Source organism: Stegostoma tigrinum, chromosome 3, assembly GCF_030684315.1.
Source record: "Stegostoma tigrinum isolate sSteTig4 chromosome 3, sSteTig4.hap1, whole genome shotgun sequence".
Classification (NCBI taxonomy): domain Eukaryota; kingdom Metazoa; phylum Chordata; class Chondrichthyes; order Orectolobiformes; family Stegostomatidae; genus Stegostoma; species Stegostoma tigrinum.
The window spans coordinates 2,148,067-2,168,055 of NC_081356.1; the positions used below are offsets into that span (position 1 = coordinate 2,148,067).

At 42.2% G+C, this 19,989-nt stretch overlaps 1 protein-coding gene across 1 annotated transcript in view; it reads left to right on the top strand.

Annotated features, from left to right (window-relative positions):
• LOC125450677 (fibrillin-2) overlaps window positions 1-19,687 on the top strand; it is a 343,642-nt gene extending 323,955 nt beyond the window's left edge. The window contains exons 61-65 of the mRNA XM_059642692.1: window positions 2,344-2,472; window positions 7,120-7,239; window positions 12,701-12,932; window positions 17,112-17,283; window positions 18,022-19,687. Of these exons, the coding sequence (XP_059498675.1) occupies window positions 2,344-2,472; window positions 7,120-7,239; window positions 12,701-12,932; window positions 17,112-17,283; window positions 18,022-18,396 (1,028 nt within the window). The 3' untranslated portion in view covers window positions 18,397-19,687. The remainder of the gene's footprint in view (window positions 1-2,343; window positions 2,473-7,119; window positions 7,240-12,700; window positions 12,933-17,111; window positions 17,284-18,021) is intronic.
• Window positions 19,688-19,989: the final 302 nt, after the last annotated feature.

The window sequence follows — 19,989 nt, forward strand, 5'->3', positions numbered from 1 at the left end:
GAAGATGTACAAAGAGCCAAATCAACATTAAATTTAAAAATTGAGAGGTATAATAATTCAGAAAGTCTAATCACATGGGGGAAGAAGCTGTTCTTGAAACTGTTGGTACGTGTGTTTAAGCTTTTGTACTTTATGTCAAATGGAATAGGTTGGAAGAGATTATAACTGAGGTGGGAGGGGTCTTTGACTATATTGCTTGCCTTTCCAAGGCAGTGAGAAATGTAGATGGAGTCCGTGGGTGGAAGGTTATCTTGCATGATGGACTGAGCTGTGTTCACAATCTTATGGTCCTGGGCAGAGCAGTTGCCATTCCAAGCCATGAAGCTTTTGGATAGAATGCTCTCCTTGAGTCTTTATAAATATTGGTAAGAATCTTTGTGGACATGTTGGATTTCCTTAGCCTCCTGAAGAAGTAGGGGCATTGCTGCACTTTTGTATTGTGGTTGAAAGAATGATTTCTCTTATGCTGTGAATACGGCAAGGATTTTTTAACTTCCAAGTTATGTATTTCATGCACTTGTATTTTATGTTACGGTGAATTTGCCTGTAGGCAAAAAAAAAATGTAATATACGAATGAGAAAGACAAAACAAATTGAGAAAACTGCGAAGTCAGGCTGAGACCTGACACTTCAAGCTGTTGTAGACTTGCTCACCGAGCTGGAGTGTTTGGTTGCAGATGTTTCATCACTCTGCTAGTTAACATCGTCAGTGCGCCTGTGGTGAAGTGTTAGCGTCCTGTCCTGCTTGTTAGTTATACACCTCTGTTTGCTCGGGTGGTTGGCATTACTGACAATAGCAAAATAAAATAAGCAATGGCAAATGAGATTAACTGGAGTAAAAACAAAATCAATAATGAAACCGTGATCAGAGATAATGGGAACTGCAGATGCTGGAGAATCCAAGATAATAAAATGTGAGGCTGGATGAACACAGCAGGCCAAGCAGCATCTCAGGAGCACAAAAGCTGACGTTTCGGGCCTAGACCCTTCATCAGAGAGGGGGATGGGGAGAGGGTTCTGAAACAAATAGGGAGAGAGGGGGAGGTGGACTCTCTTGTACACTCCTCTCCACCTATCTTCTCCTCTTTCCATCTTCGGTCCGCCTCCCCCTCTCTCTCTATTTATTTCAGAACCCTCTCCCCATCCCCCTCTCTGATGAAGGCCCAGGCCCGAAACATCAGCTTTTGTGCTCCTGAGATGCTGCTTGGCCTGCTGTGTTCATCCAGCTCCACACTTTGTTATCTTGAATAATGAAACCATCCCATAGTTGTCCACACTTTGGGGAGAAATCCCTCCCACTACTGCCCACACTCCAGGGGGGAACCTGTCCCATCGCAGCTCACACTCCAGGGAGGAACCCCTCCCATCGCTGCTCACACTCCAGGGAGGAAACCCTCCCATCGCAGCTCACACTCCAGGGAGGAAACCCTCCCATCGCTGCTCACACTCCAGGGAGGAACCCCTCCCATCGCTGCTCACACTCCAGGGAGGAACCCCTCCCATCGCTGCTCGCACTCCAGGGAGGAACCCCTCCCATCGCTGCTCACACTCCAGGGAGGAACCCCTCCCATCGCTGCTCACACTCCAGGGAGGAACCCCTCCCATCGCTGCTCACACTCCAGGGAGGAACCCCTCCCATCGCTGCTCACACTCCAGGGAGGAACCCCTCCCATCGCTGCTCACACTCCAGGGAGGAATCCCTCCCATCGCTGCTCACACTCCAGGGAGGAACCCCTCCCATCGCAGCTCACACTCCAGGGAGGAAACCCTCCCATCGCTGCTCACACTCCAGGAAAGAACCGCTCCTGCTAACAAAGAAAGAAACGAGAAAAGAATAAAAGTATAAGATAAAGAGAGAAAAGAAAAAGGCAGATGGAAGCGGACAAGCCCTGGGCCCAGGACCAAGACTTGACAGCTGCTATTCTCTTGCCAGCCATTGCTTTTCTATTTACCTGCTGTGGAAGCTAGTCACAAGACAGTTAATAGTTTGTCAGGTGCAGAGCTAACATTAGTTTGTAACAGACTTCTTAACTGCATTAATTCTGATTCCCAGGATGAAGTGTTGCACTGTGCTCAGGATGTCTTACTCTCTGTGGGGTGGGACCATCTAGAAGATTGTCAGTTCCACCAACTGTAGCTCGGGGAAACTACATTTATTTACAATGAATACATTGAATACGTGACTTTAAGCAAGTCACATTTTTCAACATAACCCTGGCATTGTTTTGTAATGAAAGGCTGGAAGTTCTATCTCAACAAGTCGATATTTGCATTTTATCCTTGGCCTCCATTATTAGATTTCCTCTAGCCCCAGTACTTTACATTGACTTTTCTGTTTTTTAGATAACAACGAATGTGCATCCCAGCTCTCACTGTGTGGATCCAAGGGGCTTTGTCAGAACACACCTGGAAGTTTCAGCTGTGAATGTCAGCGAGGATTTACCCTTGATAACACTGGGTTAAACTGTGAGGGTATGTACCTTCAGACCCGACTTCTTCAAGATACTTATGCAGTTGTTTATAATGCCTTGTTGCCCTGCTCAATGTCTGACCATAATGAAGGAAACAGTCACGTTACACCATGGCACTACAACCAAATTGAGTGTAATAAGGTCTGACTAAGAGAGAGCCCATGATATGTTGCTACCTGTGATGAGATTTTAACAAATAATTCCCATTTTGCCTTCTATTCCCGGCAATGTGACTTAACTTCCATGTTCATCTGCAGCTGGGCTAGGCAAAGCCACGATATCCCGATAGGACAGAACTTTCACCTTCTGAGAAGTGGCCAAGCAGGTGATAGATAAAAGCAAATTACTGGGCAGCTTGGCACTGTAGAGGTACCCACCCCAATCTTGGTACTCCAGCAGTTTACGTTGTATGGGGGACGGTCCATGAGAGACCTTCCCAATCTGCCACCCGTTCAGGTCATTAGGCGGTTGATGAATGGCCAGAGTGGACTCAACCTTCCAGCCATCTGATAACTGACACACTTTACGGGCGAGGAAAGAGACAACCTTCCTGAGAGGAAAACCATCACACACTTGCCTACTATTGGTGGAATACACCTGTTGTTGGAAGAAGCACCCATTTGCCTCAGTCAAGGAGTTATTGAGGGCAGAGATGGGGCAAGGGAATAGCTGCTGAAAATTAGCCCCTTCTCTTGTCCCTGGACCCCTCTGCCTGTGATCTTTCCACAATTCCCCAAATAAAAACACATGGAGCATAGTTCCTCATAGCTGGGCAACCTGGCTCTTCAGGTATCAGCTCAACTTTCCAGGTTTTTTTTTATTCATTTGTGGGATGTAGGTGTCACTGGCTGGCCAGCATTTATTGCCCAGCCCTAGTTGTCCTTAAGAAGGGTGGTGGTGAGCTTCCTTCTTGAACCGCTGTAATCCACCTGCTGTGGGTTGACTCATAATGCACTTAGGGAGGAAATTCCAGGATTTTAATCCAATGACAATGACGGAATGCCAACATATTTCCAAGACAGGATGGTGAGTGGCTTGGAGGGGAATTTGAAGTTGGTGGTGTTCCAATATGTCTGATTCCTTTGTCCTTCTAGATAGAAGTGGTCGCGGGTTTGGAAGATGTTGTCTGAGGATCTTTGGTGAACTTCAGTAGTCCATCCTGTAGATAGTACACACTGCTGCTACTGAGCTTCGGTGGTGGAGGGAGTGGATGCCTGTGAATGTAGCCTTGGATTGTGTCAAGTTTCTTGAGTGGGGCTGCACTCATCCAGGCAAATGTGGAGTATTCCATCACACTCCTAACTTGTGCCTTGTAGACAGTGCACAGGCTTTGGGGAGTCAGGAGCTGAGTTAATAGCCATAGTATTCCTGGCTTCTGACTACTAGCCCTGATTGGTTGATAGTTTCTAGCAGGGAAGGAGCAAGGCTTCTGATAGGCTGAGATGCCTGCCAGAAAACCCGTACTTGGCTGATTGGAGCTTGATCTTTCAAGCAAACTTTCCCACAGCTGGATGAGGAAGGATATATTTATTCATGATATCACATACCACAAGTACAGAGCTCTAAACAGCCACTAGTGACAATAGGATTATCATCAAATCTGTCATTCAAGCAAATCCAAGCAAAATGGTTGAGCAGAAACATTGGAAATGTACGTTGGAGGTAATGTCCATGCTATTGAACAATTTCTAAATGTTAGTTTAACGTTGCACCAATTTTCTATTGACAGACTTGCAAAGCAATTTCTGGAAGTTTTTCCATTTTGTTTCTAATTGTTAATTTGCAAAATTTCTTATTCAATTAACGGGCTGGGTTATTTCATGTACAATCAGAGTACTGCTTCAGGCAGTTGTCAAGGTTGTAAGTCATCAGGAGGCTGAGCTATAACTTTTGACAAGAGAGAGACATTCAGGTAACATGATTGAGGTTTGAAGGATTCTGACATTAAAATTTTTATGTAAAACATTACTGCCAGTTTGCAGCTTTCCTGGACCGAACTGTCTCTGATTTAGTTAGTGTTATTCTTAAAGGCAGTTTAATTTTTTTATTTCAGTTTACATTTTACCTTGAGTTAAAGCAAAGGCAGACAACACATTAATTTTGATTTACTTTGATTTACAGATGCAAAGAATGAATTTCACTTTTTTACTGGCAACATTACAGCCAGCATCTCACCCAGACCTCAGCTGAGGAAGCTCAGATGCCTAGCAGAAGCCCATTTAGCAATTATGCCACAAACATCAGGAGCAAAATTGCCCAAAACATAGGTCAACTCAAACACAAATAATTATCAAAATTGTTTCGCTTGGCTCTGGATAATTAAAAATCTGCCTGGTTCTTGGGACAGCTAGTCTCATAATAATGAAACAATACAGCTTAACAATGATGAATCAAAATTAAGATCATTTGATATTGATTTGAGTATCTCCCTGACACACCCTAGAAGAGGGATCCTGATTAAGGTCCTGCTCCTCTGCTGTTGCCTGACCTGCTGTGTTCCTCCAGCTCCACACTGTATTAGCTGATGCCATAGAAGGGAACTGGAACTACAAACCCAATCTTAGAAATGTCTCATCGGCTTCCATCCTAAGTTATGCAATTTTATTCCATTTGAGTACAATTCCATTGAAGTTACTTGCCGTTTGATATCTTGCTCAACTGGACATGATTAATGTGATTAATGTGTGTGTTGGAGCAATGAGTGTTAACTGACAATGTCTAGAAGTTAGTGGATCTCAGCCAAGCTTAAATGTTGGTGCCAGATGTGATGAGAAAATATTGTCATCGAGTCATACAACACTGAAACAGACCCTTCGGTCCAACCAATCTGTGCTGAACATAATCCCAAACTAAGCTAGTCCCATTTGCCTGCTCCTGGCCCATATCCCTCCAAAACTTTCCAATTTATGTGCTTGTCCCAATATCTTTTTAATGTTGTTATAGTTCCCGCATACACTACTTCCTCAGGAAGTTCATTCCACATGCAAACTACCCTCCATGTAAAAAAGTTGCCTCATCTTTTTTAAATCTCTCTCCAATTACCTTACATTTGTGCCCCCTAGTCTTGAAATCGGCTTTTGAAACTGATAATCTGTTTTACTTACAGTTAACAATACATGAAAAATTATCTAAAATATTGCACCTTATTTCTCTCTCACTCGTCCCCGACAGCTCTCCGTGCCACCCCGAATGCCCCCAGCAAAGTTTTACTTCTCCTGTTATCTGCATGCACAGCTTTAGGATGTGACAGGCTGAACAGATAAACCTGTGATAGAAGCTGCCACATTTTCACTCATATTAAAGTTAAAAGCAAAATATGGCAAATACTGGGAGTCTGTAGTTAAAAAGGATGCAGAAATGTTGGAGAAGCTCTGCGGGTTTGGCAACATCTGAAACAGAAGTACAATTAATGTTTAAAGTCCAACATGACGCAGCTTATACAACTGTTCTCGTTCTGAAGCCTGGTTAAACCAGACTCAAAATGTTAACTCTGTTCCTCTCTCCTAGGATGCTGCCAGACCTGCTGAATCTTCTGTTTTTATTTCCCTTTCATTAAGTTTGGACCGCTTTAGAATTTTCCTTTATAATTCTTACTCTGATTCTGTGCTGGAAATGGCTGAGAAATAACTAACCAAAGCCCCCAGAGCCCATTAAAAAGTTAAACTTTTTAAATGACATTTGAAAGAAATGTTGGCCATTTTGTTTTTATAATCATAAAATAACCAAAAGCCAAATCAAATAGAGAATTTATGCAAATCAGCTTGTATCTATAGAGGAAAAGTACAAGCCAATGTTGACTAGTAGTAATTGGAACGTCACAGTGACTGTTTCAATCCAAGCATTCTCTTATCACTGTTAACTTCCTGTCGTGTGTTTAGTTTTGAATCTGCCGTGCAAATACAGTGACTTCATGCCAAGCAGTGCATTTCAGTGCTGAGTCAATCAGCAAAGTATTGCTCTAATGATAACAATAGTGGAGTGACACAGCTTTGAATTCACATTTTTAACCATACAACTGCACTTGCCTGACATTGCTGTATTGTTCGTTCGGAAATAAAAGTAAATGCCATTAGTTTTAACATTACTTTGATACCAAATCATGGTCTACTATTGGATGCTGAAAATAATGAAGATTTATGACTTCAGATAATTATCAACTTTATAAAGGCAATCACTTTCCCATCACAGGTCAAAAACAGAGGAAGATGACCTGTTCTGGTGCTTTTGTGCGTATGTGCATTGTCTGACAAGATACTATGTCTTATACCAAAAGGAATCTTGGGTTTGATCCCTAACCAAGTTAACTAATGTCAGTTGACAGTCGAATTGTTACAATTGGCAACACTGCCATTTGGCGATGAAGAAGGAAAATGTTAGGCAGAGTACCCACTCTTGCTTTATATCCACTCACCCATGCTGAGTTGCAGGCTTATTCGTGAAACAAATCAAACTTGGCTTTGATACCCCAGCCAATGTTCAGTGTCTAGACTCAAATGTGAAAAATGGTCACTAGGGAAAGACACTGGAGGGCTGCCAACAGTTTTTGGAATCAAACCCCAAAATGATTCAGCACTTTAAGGAAAGGAGAGGATAGACTGGAAACTATGGAAAACATCATTCTGTTCTCAATTACCCAATCTTTTTGCAGATGTGAATGAATGTGAAGGAAGTCACAGATGCCAACACGGTTGTCAAAATATGCTGGGAGGTTACAGGTGCAGCTGTCCTCATGGTTACATGCAGCACTATCAGTGGAACCAGTGTGTCGGTGAGTATCACGTGGAGTTTAGTGATCAAATTCAACTTGGATGTGGCATGGATCCAATAGATATGCACTTGTATCACTGAATTTTTAACTTAAATCAGTACATAAAACCTTTCATAATGTCGTTAGCACTGCTGCCTCAGAATGAGGAAGGCTTACCAGACCCACAATGTAAACTCCTGTTTTTCTTTCACAGATGCTGCCAGACCTGCTGTGCTTTTACAGCAACTTTGTTTTAGTAGCCATGGAAAATGCAGGGTTACAGGGATAATGTAGGGGTTGATTCTGAGGGGGGATGCTGTTCAGCAGTTGGTGGAGACTCAATGGGCAGAATGGCATCCTTCTGCAATGTAGGGATTCTATGATTCAAAGAAAAATCTTAAAATACTTTCTACCAAAATGAAGTGGATAATGAAATTCAAAGAGTTATTGAATTATATGAAAAATGACCTCCTCATTTGACCATGTTCCTGATTTCAAATTTAGCTGATATCAATAAAAATTCTGTCCTTTCTACAGTTTAAAGAAATAAATGAAATGGATTGACTCTTTTTGTCTCAGAGATAAATGAACAATAGCAACAGGAGATTCTGCAGTTTGTCCTGACCTGTCAGGTTGTTGCATCATTTGTTATGTCAGACACATTGTGAACAGAACAAGTACATTATCTGGAGTTTCTTAGCATCTGATGCATCAATAAACAAAGCTAAATATCACAATCTTAAAAACGAAGGTCCATTAGGCTTTCATTTTGTGCTCTTTAATTTCTCTTCATTCATCCAAATCCTTATTTACAAGTTACTTTTTGTAGCTCAGTGAAATTAGTTCTGTCTTTCCTTATGGAAGTTTAATATCTACTGATGGAACAAGAAAGAATTATTTTTGGAATGTGAAATCTACCTCAGGAGAATGTTTGGTATTTTATGCTGAGTGGATGTGTTCCTCTGATTTAAACCTCACTGCATAAATGGGAATTAAGGGACAAGGGAGGGAGGAAAGTGATGCTAAATAGAGTTTATACAAAAACAAAATGAATTATGCCGCAGTTGGAAACCATCTTTTTTCTTGGACGGAAGCCAAGTTGAATTAGATTCATAAGTAACAACAGATCTGCTAACACACTAGGAACAATGATTTTATGCGTTGAAATTTTGCTGTACTCAATTATTTTCTATCATTTTGAGTCATCGAAACTTATCTGGTAAGTAACTTTTTAAATGTGCTGCACCAGTACCATATGTTTAGCTGCTTGCTATGTTTTTAGTATATTAAATCATAATTAGTTCAAATGGTTGTTTTCACTCTGCTAAACAGAGTGGTTAGCTAAATATGAAGTGTTCCTCTGTCAAGGAAATGCTGTTCAGCTGTACTGCATTACCATGTTGTTTGTGATTATATAGTTGGGATAGTGACTCGTGCCAACAACATTCCTTCAGAAAGATGTTTTTTGATTTGTAGGATGTGGGCAATGCTGGTTATTGAAGTAGTGGTGAGTCACATTCTTGAATGAAATTGAGTGACTTTGCTGGACCATGTCATAGGGCACATAAGAGTCAACCACACTGCAGTGGATCTGGAGTCAGTTACTGGCCTGTATGGGTAAACCAGCAGGTTTCCTTTTCTAGAGGACATTAATGAACCAGATGTGTTTCTTTAACAACCCTGTAGTTTCATGGTTGCCATACTGGTATTAGCTTCTTATTCCATACTTATTTAATTAGCTGAATTTAAATTCCCTACCTGCCACAGTGGGATTTTAAACTCGTGTTTCCAAATCATTAATGCAGACCTTTGGATTACTGGACTGGTAACATAACCGTTATACTGCCATATCCCTGTATAAAATGTCTTTCCATTGGACATGGTCTAACAATGATTCTCATATGTGGATTTTCTCCTCAGTACATTTTCTGTACATTTTCTAGGCTCTGTCCTAACAAAGCCAAGTTTATGAAGGTCTAAAATTACGTCCTCTGTCTTTATTGGAATTAATGCTATGCCATTCTGCATTTTTTCTTTCAAATAGCAAGATATGCAAGTATACAAGATTAATATTTATTCTGATATCTTTACTAGGAAAGGAGTAATACTTTACTACAAAGCAAGACAAAATGAAGTTGCCAGTTTGGAAGGTGCTGTTGAAAGAGCTGCTGCAGTGCATCTTGTGGATAATACTGTTCTGCCATAATGTGTCAGTGATGGAGAGAATTAGTTCTGTTTTTATTCGTTCAATTGAGGTGGGCTTCATTGGTTGGGCCAGCATTTATTGCTCATCCCTAGTTCTTGCCCCAACCCTTGAAAAGCTGGTAATGAGCTGTTTCCTTGAACCGCTGCAGTCCATTTGGTATAGGAACATCCACAGTGCTGTTAGGGAGCGAGATTCAGGAATTTGACCCAATGACACTAAAGGAACAAGAGTATATTTCCACATTGGGGAAACCAAGCGGAGGCTTGGGGACCGCTTTGCAGAACACCTCCGCTCAGTTCGCAACAAACAACTGCACCTCCCAGTCGCAAACCATTTCCACTCCCCCTCCCATTCTCTTGATGACATGTCCATCATGGGCCTCCTGCACTGCCACAATGATGCCACCCGAAGGTTGCAGGAACAGCAACTCATATTCCGCCTGGGAACCCTGCAGCCATATGGTATCAATGTGGACTTCACCAGTTTCAAAATCTCCCCTTCCCCCACTGCATCCCTAAACCAGCCCAGTTCATCCCCTCCCCCCACTGCACCACACAACCAGCCCAGCTCTTCCCCCCCACCCACTGCATCCCAAAACCAGTCCAACCTGTCTCTGCCTCCCTAACCGGTTCTTCCTCTCACCCATCCCTTCCTCCCACCCCCAGCCGCACCCCCAGCTACCTACTAACCTCATCCCACCTCCTTGACCTGTCCGTCTTCCCTGGACTGACCTATCCCCTCCCTACCTCCCCACCTACACCCTCTCCACCTATCTTCTTTGCTCTCCATCTTCGGTCCGCCTCCCCCTCTCTCCCTATTTATTCCAGTTCCCTCCCCCCATCCCCCTCTCTGATGAAGGGTCTAGGCCCGAAACGTCAGCTTTTGTGCTCCTGAGATGCTGCTTGGCCTGCTGTGTTCATCCAGCCTCACATTTTATTATCTTGGAATCTCCAGCATCTGCAGTTCCCATTATCTCTGATACTATATTTCCACATGAGTTACTTGGAGGGAAACTTACAGATGGTGATGTTCCCATAAGTCTGCTGCTGTTGTCCTTCCAGATGATAGAGATCGCAGGTTAGGGAGGATCTGTCTAATGACTGTGATATTTGTGGAAAGGGTGCTGATCAAGCTAACTGCTTTGTCCTGGATTGTGCCAAACCTTTTGTTGAAGCTGCAGTAATCCAGAGAAGTCAGGAGTATTCTATCACATTCCTGACTTATGCCATAGAGATGGTGGACTATGTTTGAGGTATCAGGAGGTGAACTACTTGCCTCAGATTTCCAATTCACTGACCTGCTCTCATAAACAGTATAAGTATATGGCTGGTCAATAGTAAATGCCATGATGTTGATAGTAGGAATTCATCGATGACAATGCCATTGATTGTCAGCGGTAATGCTTAGGTTCTCTCTTGTTGGAGATGGCTGTTGCCTGGCAGTAAATATAGAGCTAGAAAAGTACAGCAGGTCAGACAGCATCTGAGGAGCAGGGATTTCAGTGTTTCAGGCCAAAACCTTCTGTCACAACTAGGGAGGGGAAGAGGAGCCCAGAAATAAATAGGGGGATGGAGTGGAGCCAGGGGGAGGGCAGGTCGAATGGAGATAGGTGGATGCAGGTAGGAGGTTATTATTGTTGGTTGATGGGAAGGGTGGAGTGGATAGGTGAGTAGGAAGATGGACAGCTTACAGGTGGAGAGATTTTGAAGTTGGTGAAGCCAATATCCAGGCCATTGGGCTGTAAGCTCCCAAGGTGAAATATCAGGTGTTGTTCCTCCGGTTTATGTTCAGCCTCACTCTGACAGTGGAGGAGGCCAAGGCTGGACATGTCACAGGGAAGTGGGAGGGGGCGTTAAAATAGATGGTAGCTGGAAGGTCAGGTTGGTTGATGCGTGCAGAGTGCAGGTGCTCTGCGAACCAATCCCTGAGTCTGCGTTTGATCTCCCTGATATAGAGGAACCCACATCAGGAGCAACTGATACAGTAGGTGAGGTTAGATGAAGTGCGGGTGAATCTCTGTTGGATCTGAGAGGATTGTTTGGGTCTGGGACGGAGGTGAGAGGGAAGCTTCTGGAGATGTACAACTCACAGAAATCCCTTAATCTCCAGAATTTTGTGGCTAATTTACACGTTAGTAATGAAGTTAGCTGTTAACAAATGCTCTTTTTCCAGCAGCTTCAGCCCATTGTATTTACTGCTCTGGAAGAGCAAGAGGATTTGAGCTATCTGGAACATGTATGTCACCACCTTCTTCCAAACAACTCACAGGTTGATGTAAGCTTTGTTTGATGGCTTGAATTTATTTAGTAGCCACCCCAGGCGAATCAGTCAGACAAACAAGAAATTCCTGCCCATGTACTGTGAGGAGCGGTCCCAAACTGCAGGATATTATAAAATAGCAACTAAGAATAGCTCACATTTATATAAAGTCTTTTATGTAGTAAAACATCCCAGGGTGCTTCACAGAAGTTTAACCAGGCAAAAATTGACACCAACACAAAAATGCTGATAATGAAAACCTCGTTCAGAGGTAAGTTGTAAGGAGAGTTTTTTGGGAGGAGACAATGGCAAAGAGATTGAGGGAGAGTAGCCCAAATTTGAGTACCTAGAAACCTATTCCAGAAGCACAGTCCATAAAACCAAAAGAAACAGTCACAGGAGAAGGCCATTTGGCCCCTTGAGCATGCTCCCAAATTCAATGGGACCATGGCTGATCCGACTTTTCTTATGTCCACTTTACTGCATTTTCCTCATCATCTTTGATTCCCCTATCGATCAAGAATATCTATCTGTACATCCAACTATCTATCTGTACATCTATGTATCTACCTATGGACAATTAGCCACATTATCATAAGATTCAACCCAACTAAATTATTGAATTGTCAATAAAAGCTATCTGGTTCATTAATGTCCCTCTGCAAAGGAACAAAGGTTTTAGCTGTTCTGACCTATAGTGACCCGAGACCCAGACAATGTGGTTGACAGTGAACTGCCTTCTGAACTGATCAAGCCAACCGCAGAGCTAAGTGATGGACAATAAGTGATTGCCTAACCAGCAATGCGCACGTGCTATGAATTATTGAAATTATTTTCTAAAACACTGTCAAACTCTGCAAAATTCTATCATATTAGGGTCATTTTAGACTCTTGATATACTGATGTAGAAAACTATTTTGTATGACTGTAACTAGAAGTCATATTAGGTCAATTTGGAACAGGCAAGCTTGGACTACAACTTCACACTGTTCTATTGGCCCTTTCTGTCCCATTTAGATGAGAATGAATGTTCCAATCCAGCTTCTTGTGGCTCAGCAACCTGTTACAACACACTTGGCAGCTACAAATGTGCCTGTCCTTCTGGCTATAACTTTGATGAGTTTGCCAATAGCTGTCATGATGTGAATGAATGTTCATCTTACAAGAATCCATGCTCTTATGGCTGTTCAAACACAGAAGGTGGCTATCTCTGTGGCTGCCCACCTGGATATTACAGAGTAGGACAAGGGTAAGTCCACAGTTGATGCTTGCATTGTTAACCTGGCTGGGTTTTAGAGTATGGAGTTGGTGAAAAAAAAAAGAAATTAAACCTGCAAAAGTCCCTTTTAAAACTTATTGTCATTTGTTTAAATGTCTTGTACATATTTTCTATTAAAACCAATGAATGGAATCTTCCCATCTTTGAAATTGAGACAAATGCAAGCCCAGACCCAATTGTGGTGGAAGCTGAAAAGGCACCGAGATCCTCCAGGAGATGGTCAATTAATGACCCATTGTCAGGAGTGCCATTCCAATCAAGGATGGTTAGCTAATCAGGGAACCAATGAACTCAGTGAGAGCACTTGTAATCATGTCCTTCAGAAGCCCCACAGAGAGGTGGGCACTGGTGGGGCAGCCAGGAGGCCTGAGGGTCAGAATGGAAGGACAAGAATGCCTGCATCTCCTGAGCCATACAGACGAGCTGGTTCTCAGTATCACAGAGCCTGCTGCAATGGGCCCTGTGTTGTCCCATGTTACTAAGGACATTGAGGTGATTGACCCGTTTCTGCCATGTGCATTTTCTTAGCTGACAGCAGTCCCTCATTCTACTGTGAGAGGTGGTGAGCAACACCATCTGTTGATTATCTCCCACTTCTGTGTGAATGGTCTGCAGCTAGGTCAGGGAGAAAAGATTAATCATGTGCTCGCTCACAGAGGAGCAACGTCACCAATGCCAACTTGGCACAAGGAATGATCTGTAGCTTGGTCTCCCCGCAGTTCCTGATCCGTTTCCATGTCCACCTGTAGATCCAGAAGTAAATCTTCAACATGTGGACACCCCTACCCCTGCTCCACACCCCCCCTCTCCATGGAAGGATGGACAAGTTCAAAACTCATTGCACTAAAAGAAACAGTGTGGAGTTCTTCTAGCCACCTTTTAATGAAAAACATTCGCGATATTTACTTTACCTGTAATTCAGCTGCTAGGACCTTACAGTAAAGGTTGCTACAGGACCCATGTTCTGGCTCCATGCTGGTTTCCCTTGAACGAGATGTAAACTCAGTCAGCAGATTGATTGCTTAATTTGGCATCAGACCATCTAGTTGGACTTTACGGCATCGGGATAGTACCCATCAGTGTCTTCCTCCGGTAGTGGATGGGATGTGATGTGCCTGGCAGTGAAAGTTGCTTGTCAGTGGCAGCACAAACCCCTTTAGCGGTGCTGGGTGAAGCAAATCTGCACCTACAGGTTATAAACTTTGTGAAATAAATGGCCGCTTTATTGATTCCATCAGAACAAGTTACTTAGTACTTTCCAATTCTGAGTTTAATTTTCTTATCACCCACTATTATGACAGTATGGTTATGCTTGATGCAACCATCCACATTATTAACAAACCTCCATATTCTTGCCATGGATGAAATACTTTCTAACTGGAGAACATTTGAAATTTAATAAAATGCAGTATAACTGAGCTGTCTGAATAGAAATGAACTGTTTTATTTCTTGTTGTAGAACCTAAGATTGTCACCACTTGCCAGATGTGCACAGGAATTCATTGTTCCTTCCTTGTATGGGAGAAATAGAGTGTGAAGCCACATTTATTTTGTAGATTTAAGCAATTTCACGTCAACTTAAACCAAATTTAAATAACAACTTCAATCAACTACACACATGCTTTCCTTTCTCCTTGTAGTGTAAGCCCAAAGGCCAATGGTATTCCCAATATGTCCCAACACAGAAAGCTGTGCTTCTTCTGTTGACAGTAACATGTAAAACTCAGAAATCTATAAGTAGATCAACTGATTGCTTTAATAAATTCCTCAAGAGCCTGCTGGAACAAAGGCAAACCCTTGGCCTGGTCCCAGTTCCACCAACCTCCAGCCATAATCACAACAACTTGATTTATTTAGCACTTAAAACATTAATAGTGCCCCTTTGATATTTTACTAAGAAATGGACGCAGAACCAAAGGAAGACATACGACAAGACCAACAACAAACTTGGCCACAAGAGTTGCATCCTAAGGAGGCCCACAAAATAAGAGGAAGATAGGAGTAAATTTGAAGTCTGCAGAAGGGAATTAACCCAGTTAACCAGCAATTTGCCAAAATTTAATAAAATGAAATGTTTTAATATTTGAAAAAGGCAGTGCTGTGAACTCCTACTCCCTAAAACTCATGCAGCTCAAAAGTGAGTTTGCTAATATGTATTCCAAACAGCAGGAAAACTAAGGCATTAACAGCTCCTGCCATGGTCATAGGTCTTGTTGTAGAATAGTGCAGGAGACTGAAACGGTTAATAACCAAGACCCATTATCATGATGTCAAATGCACATGGTCAGAGAACAGCTTGCAATGTTGAAGGGGTAATATCTATCACATGTTTCTGTAACAGTTTCAGTTACATCAGTGTAACTTGAGTTTCAAATATGCAATAAACTGAGACCAATGTATTCTGATCAGGAATGAACACAAAAATATATCCTGGACTTTAAAGGAGCTTACTGTACAAAATTCTGGACCACAAGTCTTCCCCACTGAAGCAGTGAAGCATAGTCAAGGAATCCATGCAGCTGACAGCAGCGAAGTGGATTAACACTGTAATAATGTCCCTTTCCTGAGCATTACTGCACAATTATCAGGTTTGAAGCCACTTCCACAGCTACTGAGAGAGGCTATAGTGTAAGCTAAGTCAGGGAGTAAGAGAGTCAGATGGTACAGTGTGTTAGGATGTCAGATGGGTGAAAGGATTGGGGTGGAAAGTGGATAAGGATTTGGATTGGCTTGTGGGTGCAGGGTAGGGTGACAGGTGTACAATTGAGTGACAGATGGGTGAGGGGCGAGAGAGAGCCAGGTGGGTGAGGGGTGAGAGAGAACTAGGTGGGTGAAGGGTTAGAGACAGCCAGGTGAGTGAGGGATTAGAGAGAACTAGGTGAGTGAGGGATTAGAGAGAGCCAGGTGGGTGAGGGTTAGAGAGAGCCAGGTGGGTGAGGATATAGAGAGAGCCAGGTAAGTGAGAGTTTAGAAGAAACCAGGTGAATGTTAGGGTTGGGAGCCAGGTAGGTGAGAGATCCTGGGGGTAAATGTTAATGGAGGTGGCTAAGGGGGTGTGTACTTAGAGTAGGTCAGGATTTATCAGCTCAGGAGGGTGTGTTGGAGTCCAGTTGGGGGCTTAAGTCCCTGAGGGTTGGAAGGAGTCAGTAGGAGTTGAAGAGAGTGTAGTTGTCAGTAGGAGGCAGGAGGGGTTGTGGGACCATTGAGTTGGCTCAAGGTTATGTCAAGTCCAGGAACATTTGTATAGAAGGAGTAAGGGGTTGGATCTTGCTGGTGGAGAACAGGGCTGCTTGCATGTCAAAATGGGCGGGGTTAAGGGGCTCAGTGGTGAGCCAGGAGGTAGAGTAGGTTTTTATCCCTCTGATATTTCTTAGGTAACTATTAAATCAAGTCAGTCAGAACCCTCCACAGCCTCCAACTCTAAGCCAGAGTTGCCGACTTCTTTGGAAGCTTCCAGATTCTCAGTAATTGCCCATCAGATTTTTCAACTTCCAGAATCAACTCAAAAGGAGTTAGCTGCATCAGGAGTTTTGCGTGATCTCAACAGGCTGCTTCCAGTCTATGCTACTGCAATCGATATCTTGCCATCAGAAAAAAGTTTTGGCTATGTCTTGTTTCAGATGAAAGTCTCATTAGACAACCAAGTTGCTTTGCTCTATTACATCAGACTGAGCAGACCCTTTAGGCCCCTACTGTAAAGGAAGCTGGTGGTGGTCACCCACTAATCCCCTGGTGAGCAATCATGTAGCCAGCCTCACACAAAAAGCTTCAGGCAGCATTGTCAACCAAGAAACAGAAGGAGGCAGATTTACCGGCACGTAGAGTGTTCCATCATAGGTTGAAGATGTGGTGCAGACCGGCCCAGGGAAGCATCACTGGAAATAGATGACCAATGCCTAGAGATCCAGGATACCATCAAGGATATTGAAGATGCCTGAGACTGAGAGAGAGACATAAATAAGATTTTTAAAATTTTAAAAGTGAAACATGAACATTATAACATATAACTGAACTGAAGTATAGGGCTCAATTTTAACTTTAGGAACAAGCATTGGTTTTGAATGATCTAACCTATCTATACGTGTGGTTTTTGCTTTAAACTCCATGCCTTGTTTCAAATTATATTCTCATTCTTAATTTACTCCACAGCCATTGTGTGTCTGGTATGGGATTCAATAAAGGGCAATATGGGCCTTTTGGCGGAGATGCTGATGATGAAAATCTTTTATCACATGAAACTTGCTACGAATGTAAGATCAATGGTTACTCCAAGAACAGTGGCAGAAATCGAAGAAGTGTCAACGATACCAAATCAGAACAGGTAAGTATATCCTTTTTTTTGTCTTCATGCAATAGAAATCAGAATTAGGATATAGAAATTATATTCCTATTCAAAAGTTAAGTATTCAAAATATCAAGTGTCTGCAATGATGAGGGAAAGGGCAAATTTATATTCATACGTCTATTAAAAATAAGAGATTTGCTGTAAAGGGAGCTTTCAAATATATTGACACAATCTGAGATAGATCAGCCGCTTGATTCGTACTACATCCACAAGAATCCACTCCCTCCACCACCGATGCTCAGTAGCAGCAGTGTGTACTATCTACAAGATGCACTGCAGAAAGTCACCAAAGATCCTCAGACAGCGCGTTCCAAATCCATGACCACTTCCATCTGGAAGGACTAGGACAGCAGATACATGGGGACACCACCCCCTCCAAATTCCCCTGCAAGACACTCACCACTCTGACTTGAAAATACATCATCGTTCCTTTAGTGTCTCTGGAGCAAAATCCTGGAATTCTTCCCCTAAGGGCATTGTGGACAACAGCAGTCCAAGAAGGCAGCTCACCACCACCTTCTCAAGGGCAACTTGGGATGGGGCAATAAATGCTGGCCAGCCAGTGACACCCACATCTCACGAGTAAATAGGTTTTTATAAATTGACTACCGTTGCAGCTTATTTTGAGGCATTCTTAAAAGTAGAAAAGGAGTATCCTAATTATTTCATATTCATTAATTATTAATACTCCCTTGCTACTTGTTTTGATGATAGGATCAAGGAATTAGTTTGGCTAGTCTGGATACAGACCACCCTGTCGAAATGAATCTAACTATCTCAGAGCTGAACTACAAGAAGCATATTTTAGAGCTTGTGCCAGCTATTGAACCACTCTACAATCATGTTCGTTACATTATCTCCAATGGAAATGACAACAACAACTTCCGTATCCACCAAAAGGATGGCCTGAGCTACCTGCATTTGACCAAAAGGAGGCCTCTGGAAGGTACATACACACTGGAAATCACCAGTATTCCTCTGTATAAGAAAAAGACTCTACAGAAACTGGAAGATGAAAAAGACAATGACTACCTCCTTGGTGAGCTGGGAGAAGCACTCAAAATGAGACTACAGATCCAGCTTCATTAAACTAGCTAAGACATACAATGCTTCTATTCAAAAATATTCCTTCAATTATCTCCACAGTATGTCTGCTTTGAAAAAGCTTTCACATGTCAAGAGCTATGATTCTACATGGGACATTTTAACTTCATGTTCCCTCCAAGACTGCGAGACCCTTCATTCAATAAATGGGTTTTTACACACTGCCATGTTAACAGTATTCCATATAACCTCAGTCATGGTTGCTGTATATTTAATATCACCTCAGTTGCCTCAGTCAGTGAGCTCATATTTTACATGAGTGTGTGAGTACATGAGTTGTAAATGGCTTCTAATAATGTAGACTAATAGAAACATAATGAGCCATTTTTCTGGGTTACGGATAATATAATGTAACTGTTTATATCATATTAATATCAATATGCAATGCTAAAATCAGACTGTACTGTATACTATAGGGCATTCTCAGAGGAACCATTTGAATCACCACAAATCCTTTCCTTTCAAGTGGTGCAATATTTCATACGTAACTGGTACCAGAGCTCAGAACAATGGGCTATATGTTTTCAATTGCATGTTTGAAGATGACAGTAAATGTGTACTTTTGTGGTGCCTGTACAGAAAACTGGTGCTAATGATATTTATTCTATCAGGGTCAGCATACTGTACAACCAAAAACTAGATCTCATCAGGAAGTAACTGGCGTTGGAATCTCTGTTTCAGTACATCATGATTTGTGCAGCATTTTACATTGTTTCATGTTTTCATTGTATTTCATGTATAAAGGATAATGTGTGCACATTGAATGCCTGCTAGTTGCTAACTCGAAGATTGTAATGTCTTCTTTTTATATACTGTAAAAATGTGTTCTATATCAGGGGTATATTGGTCACCAATTGGTTCTTGTGAAAAATACATTAAAAAAATCTGAGTTTGTAAAAGATTGTACCTCCCTGTTTATACCAGTAAGGAAATGAGCCTAATTTTAATACATATCTGTGTTGTTGAAAGATGCATTTTGCATTGAAGATTCCTTAGCACAAATGTCGCATTTTTATTTAGAAGGGAGATGAAAGACTTGTATAAAATTCTAAAAAAAATTGAAAAAGGAACATTTTGTTATTGGGGTGCATTATTTTGTAGATTTGAGAATATCAGTATGCGAACAACTTTTCTTACAATAAAGCTTATTATTTTGGGTTATATAGATTTTATGTGGCTAACTGTGTTACTTATAAACACATGTAGGTGAAAACCAGGAGCAATGTATACTTGCTCACAGAGAGCACCGAATAATAAATGTGACACGTACAATCAACTGCTTTTGTTTAACTCGTACATGCCAATAGAAGATTACCATCATCCCATAATAGTGGCTGAATGAATTGGTGCGCTGCATAGTGGCTCAGTGGTTAGCGCTGCTGCCTCGTAGCCTAAAGGATCTGGGCTTGATCCTACCCATGGGCGACTGTCTGTGTGGAGTTTGCATATTCTCCCCGTGCCTTTGCGGATTTCCTTCAGGTGCTCCGGTTTCCTCCTACAGTCCAAAGTTGTGCAGGTTAGGTGAATTGTCCATGGGAAATTGCCTGTAGTGCCTAGGAATAGGTGGATTAGCCATAA